Source organism: Ascidiella aspersa, chromosome 2 (assembly GCF_963924565.1).
Source record: "Ascidiella aspersa chromosome 2, kaAscAspe10.2, whole genome shotgun sequence".
Taxonomy (NCBI): Eukaryota; Metazoa; Chordata; class Ascidiacea; order Phlebobranchia; family Ascidiidae; genus Ascidiella; species Ascidiella aspersa.
Window position 1 is genome coordinate 5,419,615 of NC_139448.1, and position 9,614 is coordinate 5,429,228.

Sequence of the window (9,614 nt, forward strand, 5' to 3'; positions counted from 1 at the left end):
AAAGAACGTTGTCTGTACTTTTTAAATCGGCTGAGTCTCATTGAAATACTTAAAAAAAACTTTCGCTAAATATTATCGATTTCGTATAGGGTAATTGGGTTTAAAGTTTATTCTCCGTCTTACTATAACCTAGAGTCTTTATATACATTATAAAGAACACTAAGAACAGTGGTTGAAGTGCAAAAAAAAAACGTAACTGTGATAAACAACAAAGATCATATAAAGACTAAATTATAGTCCTTCTAAAAGTTTCTAATAATTTAGTTTCGCTATTTACTACTAGCTTATATTGTTTTTTATCATTCAGCAAAGTTGAATAATAAATAATTTGGTAGCGGCTTAAAAGCTTGTACTTTTTAAGGGTGTAGATTTAAGTAAAGAAACTAGTCGTCAAAATTGAAATACAAACTGAGAGAAGCCACACTAACTGAAAGATGATACAAGTTCGTATCGAAACGTCTTAATCAAGATGCTGTCGATCTACTCGACCTTTTTGGCTTTGAAATTTATTATTAAGCTACATTACAGATCCGTGCATAGTGTACCCAAACTGAGAGAATATATATAACAACACTTCGCCAACCCGAACCCAAAAGTAAATTTAATGTATGACCTATTTGGAACCCTTAAAACTTGTAGCGTCACCGTCTGCATGGCTGTGACCCCAGTTTTTGAGGTTATGGCGTGATGTAGCGTTAATAAGTATTTATTTTAGGACACCACAGCTCATACAATATTTATTCTTTATATGTCAAACTATCTTATGCCAGGGTTTTATAACAGTGTTAATCATTAACTTGTGAGGTGAATGGCTGCTAATGCCTTGAGCTTAACATTTGGTTACCAAGTCATGTAGTTTATTGTAAGGTTTACATTCAACCGAACACAAAATAAATGTAAGAACTTGGCTTACCGAAAAAAATGAAATTTAATTTAACGTTTTTGAAAGTAAATTACTTGTGGAGTCAATTACATTACCCAAAGTCAACTAAGAGATAGATCTAGATTCTAGAAGATTCGTTATTAATAAATTCAATTAAAATAAGAAAATTAATTTAACTATTCAAGACACCTTGTTTTTAGACCATTGTTTGGCATCAACTGGGTTCAAAGGAAGGTAAATAGAAATAAGCGACAGTTCATTGTTAAATTCTGTGTTTTGACAGGCCAGGCACATTCGTGTATATTCGGGTAATTAAATAATGGTTATGATTTAACAATAAGTTGACGAACGATTCATGCAAAGTTATATTACCTGGAATCAAGCCTATTTATAGGAATACAGCCATAAAGAAAAAGCACTCACGTGGGCTCGGTGACCTTGGCTTTGCAGTGTCTTCTTGTGGAGCTAAATAGAAACAAATATTTCCCCTTGTAAAAAACATGTGAGGAAACACTGTAAATTTTCAATAAAAATATAAAAGTCATGAAATTTGCTAAAATTTGCAAACTTTCTATTTTCAGACATTTTGGAAATGACTTATGGTATCTTTAGTTTAAAAATGAATTTACAATAAATCGATAAAAACACACACGAAAAACAGAGAGTAACTAGATATAGGAGTAGATAGCTGTAGAGAACTAAAACGATAACGTCCCACTTTTTTTTTTAAATCTGAATTAATCAGATTGAAACAAATTGATCAGAATTTTAAAATGTTTTATGTTGATTTCACAAAATTGCTTTACGAATCGAAATTTTCTGTTGATATGCCACCTTGTTGAAAGAAACTCTACATGTGGAAAACATTCATTTAGATCGCAAACCATTACCTAAAAGGTGAAATAATTTCGGCACAGATGCCCGCCTAGTTTCACACGAGTACCGATACCAAAAGTGGAATATAAAATATTTCTGTTTAAAGTCTTTAAAAACCTAAAAAATTTCATTGAAAAAAATTCCCAAGTTTTCAGGGTATTTTTCTCGCAACGATGCGTGCAAATTAATCGCGGTCCAGCGAAAAGGGTCGCCATCGGTCTAATGCAAAAAAAAATCGGCGCTTAGCTTTCGCGGGATCTCAGGTATTCAGGCTGCGGACCAAACTCTCGGGTTTCAGACGAGTACCGATGCTACCATCTGGCATCGGGTTTCGGCTCTGATCCGATATTATCGCCTATCGGTCATCCCCAAACTTTTATTTTAGTTTTACCGATTTCTTCCGGTTCATCGGGAACGGGAGGAAGTGACGCAGACATGAAGCTTACGGAGAACATTGAGAGGTTGGTCCGTTGGCCTGAAGCTTTTTGTACTCGCCTCAACAACCTGGACAGTTCTCGCTTCTCAACCTCCAAATCAGTGCGCCGCCCGTTGCCCGAGTTCTCCAGCTTTTTTGCCACTGGAAGCAAAACATGTTTTCAAATTTACTTTGACTTGTGTTTCGGTTCATTTAAGGGCCGTTGAAAGTAAAAAGTTTGTTTTCCAAATGTGTAACGTTAAACTGTTCGCTTTGAGTGGAAAATAATGCGAAAATGACTTATCGATTTTCACAGATTTTAAAATTTTTTGACATTGAATACGGAAAAGTGTTATTTTATGTTCGTTGAATTTGACGAAATTTTATTATTAAACAAGTTGAATTGTACATGTGATACTCTAAAAATGAATTAAACCTTAAAATATTAATTTATTTTTAAATCGAATTTAATTAGTCGTAAGTGACCTAACTTGAAACTTCGAAAAATGACTTCGTGCGCACCGATTACATTGTGTAACAGACAAAACTATTTTGTTTGCTTCTGGGTTTGAAACAATTTCTCCGATCGCTTTTCAACTAAAAGCCTAAAATTCACAACTTCGCTTTTATGGTTGAGGAATGAAGTACATAAAGTAGGATTTCTTTGAAATTCAAGATGTTGACTATCGAACAAAAAATATCATGACCAATGGTGGGTTATGAATAACACGCATAAGTTTAAAATTCACACGCTTTTCTTTTTGAAATTTCGCTTTTTGGATTGTGTAGTTAAGTACTTTAATTATGTGTTCTCTTGGAAATTCCAGTAAAGTGTCACCTCTCGATCGGACATTTCTTCTGACCAATGTAGGATTTATAAACACTACGCATAAGTTTAAAATTCACACAATTTTCTTTTTGAAATTTCGCTTTTATGGTTAAGAAGTAGTGTAAAGTAATTTACGAGATCCCTTCGGAATTCCTAAAGATGTTGAATCTCCAACAGAAATTTCTGCGGAACAATGTTTAGGTTTATACACAATAAGCGAGTACACCGAAAGCCATCGCAGACTCACCAAATCTGTCGATCAATGATACAAGCAAGGCAGGCTAGAAAAAATATCTAGCCTGCAGTGAGGTTCGAACTCACGATCTTCGGTCATACCGGGATCGTCGGTCCACCACCTAAGCAACACAGACTCAGAGAGAAGCGAGTCGAGAAATAACTATACATCAATGCTTGCTACTTCTTTTAGTACAAGCAACTTCATATTTAAATGGATCTGCAGTATCATATCATTCAATAAAAGATCCACGCAAATATGTGTTCAACAAATGCTATCTCTTCTGAAGCTGCTTTTTGACCAACGATTACGGCTTCCGTATCATTAGTACACCGAAAGCCATCGCAGACTCATCGAATATGTCGAGAAATTATAGTACAAGCAACTTCACAAAAAAAAGTTGTTGAACACATATATGTGTGTATCTTCCATTGAATGAGGATATAGTACTAGTGACCAATGCTGGGTTTATAAATGGCACGCATTTACAATTTATCACCTTTGAGGGTGGTCGGTCTGGCTTTCGGGTCCTTGTTCCAGCACTTCTTCATTAACTCGGTCAGTAGGGTGAAGATCTTTCGGTCAGCCTCGTTGGTCAGGGCCGCCTTGACCTGCTTGACCTTGGCGGAGTCCGGTCGGGTTCCGGCTAGGATGAGTGTGCGAAGCACGTCTTTTCGGACGGTGGCGCCTTCGTAAACACGACCTCGGGTCACAAGCTCGTACAGAACCATGGCAAGGCTTGGGAAGGAAAGTTTGGAGTTAAGTGGCTTAAACCGGGGTTATGTCGAGTCGGTTGGAAACAGGGCTGCACAGTCGGTTAAAAAACAACCTAAAAAATCTGACTTCGGCCAAAAGAATGAACCCAAGTTCGACTCCAGCTAAAAAATTCAACCCAAGTCAAACTCCGGTGAAAAAAAGAACCAAAGTCCGACTTCGGCAAAAAAAGAACCCAAATCCGTCTCCGGTCAAAAAAGATGAACCCCAAACCGACTCCAGGCAAAATAATGAACCCGAGTCCGAGTCCCTAGTCCCTAGTTCGACACTGGTCAATGTGAGTCCCGTGTCCAATTCCAACTCTACAGCCTGTATTTAACCCGTTTACGCAACTAAAGTAAGGTGGATATTCATTCAGCAATCACTCAAAGGTGTGCCATATATTTTGATGGTTGGCAAATATTCTGCCAATACCTATCCGTCTTTACGATTTACAGTTTTCGGTCTTATCAGTTTAAAAAATGTTGTTGCACATGTGCACGTCGGACAGCATATACACATTGCAGACAATCTTAGCCAATACTTGAACATTTAGACCTTCAAAGATCTTTTGTGTCCATAACCTACATTAACAATATATTATATTCAGTAAATAATTCACTATAGGTATTGATATGGACATGTCTATACCTAACCGAGTGTTGCTCATCCAACAGCATTATGTAATCACTCGACGTTTCGACGTCCTATACAGAACGTCTTCATTAGGATACTGACATAGATTCCTTATAATGATATGCCAGTATCCTGATGAAGACTTTCTGAATAGGACGTCGAAACGTCGATTCATTATATATACTGCTGGATGAGCAACACTTGGTTATATATTATGCCTGGCAGCAATAGCTTATTTCATGTCTGTACATTTTACCCACCACAGTCTTCAACCAACCGACATACCTGTACATGTCAGCAAGTCGACTAATCTCTTTGCCTTCCAGTACCTCTGGTGCAGCGTAGCGGGCAGTGTGCTGACCAGTGGGCGCGATGTCCAGTGAGCTTGAGTCGCACTGGGACGCCCTGACGATGTTGACCGCCCCGAAGTCGGCCAACTTGACGTTCAAGTGTCGGTCGAGGAGGATGTTTTCGGGCTTGATGTCGCCGTGGAAGAAGAACTTATTGTCCGAAAAGTTGTGAAGGTAGTAAAGAGCCGAGTTGACTTGACCGAACAGGTCCTGCCTAAAATTGTGCGATGTTTTGATTTATTTAATGAAACATGCACACAAATATGTGTGTTACTAACTGAGATTTAGCGCTTCTGAAGCTGCTCTGTGACCAACGATTACAGCTACTGCGTTTATTTATTGTTTGATTAATGCATCCAGAAGTAGATTTTTTAATCTGTTGCTTAAATAACAATAACAATATAAAGCAAAAAACACTTTTTCGACTGTAAAAAAAGTAATTTCGTAAATGATATGAACAAACGGCCTGCCCAAGAACTTTGGTATCAGAGTTATAAAGTCCCAACCAATTTGCAATAAATAAAATCATTTGCAATAAATAAAATTCATTTTTTCAAGTTATTGTGTAACGCGAAATTTGGTCCGGGGCCAAAACTGATCCGGTCGGATCAATTTTGGCGTTGGAACAGCCGCTAAAACAGGTCCGGCTAGGCCAAAACTGGTCCGGCCTAATCCTAACCCTAGCCAGACCTGTTTTAGCGGCTATTCCAACGCCAACATCGATCCGACCGGACCAGTTTTGGCGCTTGATTACGACCAAAATCGATCCGGCCGGACCGATTTTGGCCGGACCAATTTTGGCGTTACAATTTCCATAATAAGTCATTTCGATTCAAGTCCTTGGAAACAAAACTAAATGTTAAACTACTAAAATTAGCAAATTCACTCCAATCCTAGCAATTAATCGCATAGAAAACAGATAGATCAAGGGAAACAAAAGCAGAGTTGTACAATTAAAGTAAATTATGCACTATTTACCAAAAATGTGTTCGATTAAAACACTAAGAATAAAGTAAGTCATTTTCGCAAATGAGTTAAGTCCAAGTCCAGCAATTTGGCCAAACGAATAAATCAAGCCAAGTCATTATGCCCGAAAAGACAAGTCAACTAATTGCAAGACATTGACTTAGGCGCACTCAAGCCAAGTCATAGTCATTACAACCACTTTTTTATAACTGTAAGCCTACCTTTGGTACACTCTGTATATCAGATGCTAATTTCCAAACACGTGTCTTACCTGAGTTCCCAGCTCAATTCGTGCTGTGAGCTGATGAGTCCGTCCAGGCTTCCACACTCGACGTATTCCAACACAATGGCCACTTTGTTGCCGTCCCAGTTGGAGAAGCCGTGGATTTTGACGATGTTCGGGTGCTCCATGCGAGCCAGTACCTCCGCCTCTCGTTTCACACTGCAAGGAGATGCGGTTTTGTGACGCCAAATTTTCTGACGAGCCATTTCTTGGACTCAAAAGTATGGTTCACAAATTGAAGTGCCGTTTTTAATGCTTTAGGGTGCTCAGTTGTGTTTGAGTATCTTTAATATGATTTTTGCTCGTTGTTAATCCCCTTGATACAGCTCTTTTTTGCACAGTTAAAGTGCAATAAACTAAATGACAATTTCCTAATATATGTAGAGAATTGAATGGGTTGTTCCAGTCCCGTTTATAGTGACATTAACTGTGGACCAGTGGTTCTTAACCGAAGGGGGGCAACAAATTTTTAGGGGGTGCGAGCTGCACTTTAATATCTAACATTTTTAAATGACTTTATTGGTTACATATTGTGTTAAATCTGCTTTCATGTTGTCCTATGCTTTACATCAAAATTACACATGTGTAGGCTATATACGTAACTGAAGAAAAAAAAAGCGAAATAATTTTCGACGTGCTATACAGAACGTCTTTATCAAGATACTGACGTTTCGGTGGATGCTGTAAGCCATACATACAATGTTGGTAACCACTGAACCATATCTAAATAGGTATGTACCAGTAGAGGAATTTGTGCACATTAGTCAGGTACCTGACCTAACCCGCAATGTCACATTTTTTTTATAACATATACTTTTTATGATTATCTATAGTGGTATGGAGGGATGCTTTTAAGCAGCGGGAAAGAGCGAGGTTTGCAAGTAACTTGAAGAGCTTTGCAGGTAATTTAAAGCCCATGAAAGGCACTTTAGCACCTGTAAACTTCAAATATTGTCAACTCGGTCCAGTATTTCAACATAGATGTCATCTTACCGAGTCTGAGTATTTTGGGCGGACTTGTTAAATAGCTACTGTGTGTCCAGTTAGTATTAAAGCGCTGCTCCTAAATTCAAGAATCCTTGCGCCATAAGGTCTCAGGAAACACACGCTGTTAATATTTAACTATAAACTGGCTTCGCGAGGCCCAATAAAGAAAAGGTTCACAGTTTGAGATACTCGACTATACTTTGTGTTGTCAACATTTTCAAGAGTGAATTTGTGTTATTATACTAAAAGATAAAACGGTTATGTATAATAAAATTACAGTGCTTTAAACAGGGGTGGATCAGGCTGGGGTGCATGCCCCCAAACTATAAATTTCGCCAACTATTGCCATGTAAATAGTACAGCTTGTTTCATTTCGATAATTGTGAACAAGTTCGCTCGAGAACAGCGGGTGTTTTACGATCAGTTTACATGACGTCATGTTATGACGTAATTTCATGACATCGTCTTTAAAAATCTTCATGGACCTCCCTCCCCAAAAAAAATCCTGGATCTGCCCACGGCTTTAAATCAATCTTCTTTGTAAATGGCCATATTTGTTTAATTCTAAATAGGGTAATCAGGTGGCACTATAAAAGACAAATTGTATTGTATTCTCAACAAACTTTTGCACAACCGTGCTTTATGAGATCAAAGTAGAAGACCTACTACTGACATTTTTCTAGAAAACCCACCACTTAAAATTTCTACTTTGACATTATGAAGCACGGTTGTGCGAAAGCTAGTCGAGAATTCAATACAATTATAGTCGGTTTGATAGTGCCACCTGATTACCCTATTTAGCCTTAAATCAGACTTTCATCAAGAGAGTGGAAAATTGACTTACTCGTTGATGTGCTTCTCAATGTTTTCCTTCGTTCCTGTGATAGTGAAGCATTTCGCCACAACCTCGCCCTTTATCGGGTGGCGGCAAAACCGAACAGATGCGAAACCGCCACAGCCGAGGTAGTCAGTTTCGTCTGCACTCGTCAAAAGCTCAGTCGCACTTATGTCCTCGAGCTTGTTGGAAAACTTGATCTGTGTAAAGAATAGGATTTTATTCGTACGATGAAATAAATGTTAAAGCAAAATCAAACTTTCCAATCCCACTGCTCAAATGGGTATAGTGACGTCATAGAGACATCGCGCGGCGTCGTGGCAGGCCCACAGCGTCCGCGATCGCTTCCTGTATTGCGCAACAAGTGGTGGGTATTGCGCAAGATGCAGAGCCCGTAGGAAGCCAGGTTGGAATAAGGCTGCTGGCTTTCCGGTGTTGGCGACATAAAGAGCCTTGGGTTTGGGTTCGAACCAAATATATTAGGTAACGTTGCGTGAGCGATTTAACGTATTGAAAGCGTTTTTAGTTAAAATAAAGTATTCAATTGTTTTCAGCATTGAAATCAAAGATTGTGTCTGAAGATTCTTTATAATCAGAGCTGAGCAAAGTTCTACTGAATTTCACTGTTGTAATGACTGATAAAGAGCCTTTATAATGACTGATGAAGTGCACAGTCATTTCAAAATGATTTGTTTATAACACTGCTGAACTTATATGTGGAGGATTTTGCAAAACGTTGGCTTTTATGCAAATACATCGCCCGATATTAAAAATCGAATGGTTCACATAATGTTTCGAACCATCCTATGAGCTTCGATATGAAAATCCTCTTACAATAGACAAGCAAGGATGGTATAAAAATATGTTTATATTACTACAACGTGAGCCTACAAATTTCGAAACTAGAGTGTCTAGGCATTCCGAAACCAGCATGTTTATGTTCAAGCCAGGAAAAGTCAACATCTCAATCGTGTCTTTGGGTCTTTTCGGTTTGAGGGCAATTTGTAGATTTATGTAAAACATTTAAGAAAATTTCCCAGTAAAAATCAGGGCCAAAAAATACAAACCTTGGCCGTATCCTCCATATTTGCTTACACTCTGCTTCTAACACCACTTCATATCGCTTAGGTTTCCACAGTTCAGGCGAAAATTATTAGGCAGAGCATTTCTTTGCATTCCGTTTAGCAAGCGGGAAAACACCTAAAAAGATGTAAAAACTTATAATAAGTAGCTAAAAGTATACTTATCTTATAAAACAAGTTTATCGCAGTAATTAGAAAGCGCAGCAACAGGATTTTTTTGGGGGGAAGGCCTTAACAAAATTGAGTGATGACATCACAAAGTTACGTCAGATCCTTACGTCACAGAGTTACATCTAAATTAACTTTCAAAAGTAGTTACCTTAACAACATCACACAGAAGACTATTTTGTTAAAGTTTTAGGTTGGATAGGTGTTAACTTTAATACAATAGCTGCATTACAAAGATGCTATTCATTCGCGTAAAGCGAAAAAAACGCCTTTCAACGTTTAATTTGAATTTAAGCCGAAAACGATTTTAGCAAAA

General features: G+C 38.1%; 1 protein-coding gene across 1 annotated transcript; it reads right to left on the reverse strand.

Annotated features, from left to right (window-relative positions):
- Nucleotides 1–906: 906 nt before the first annotated feature.
- On the reverse strand, nucleotides 907–9,250 carry LOC146163290 (receptor-interacting serine/threonine-protein kinase 3-like). Its single transcript, XM_083382632.1, has 7 exons — nucleotides 9,116–9,250; nucleotides 8,058–8,248; nucleotides 6,215–6,385; nucleotides 4,913–5,191; nucleotides 3,738–3,976; nucleotides 2,151–2,336; nucleotides 907–1,348 (listed from the first exon to the last, which is right to left on the reverse strand). The coding sequence occupies exons 1-7, from the start codon at nucleotides 9,131–9,133 to the stop codon at nucleotides 1,272–1,274; spliced, it is 1,161 nt and encodes a 386-aa protein (XP_083238758.1). The 5' UTR covers nucleotides 9,134–9,250; the 3' UTR covers nucleotides 907–1,271.
- Nucleotides 9,251–9,614: the final 364 nt, after the last annotated feature.

Excerpts from the sequence above, each read along its gene's own strand:
- LOC146163290 (XM_083382632.1), bottom strand. Across the intron at positions 3,977-4,912 it reads CGACTTGCTGACATGTACAG|CCTTGCCATGGTTCTGTACG; the intron begins GTATGTCGGTTG and ends TTCCTTCCCAAG. Across the intron at positions 2,337-3,737 it reads CAGACCGACCACCCTCAAAG|TGGCAAAAAAGCTGGAGAAC; the intron begins GTGATAAATTGT and ends TTTTGCTTCCAG.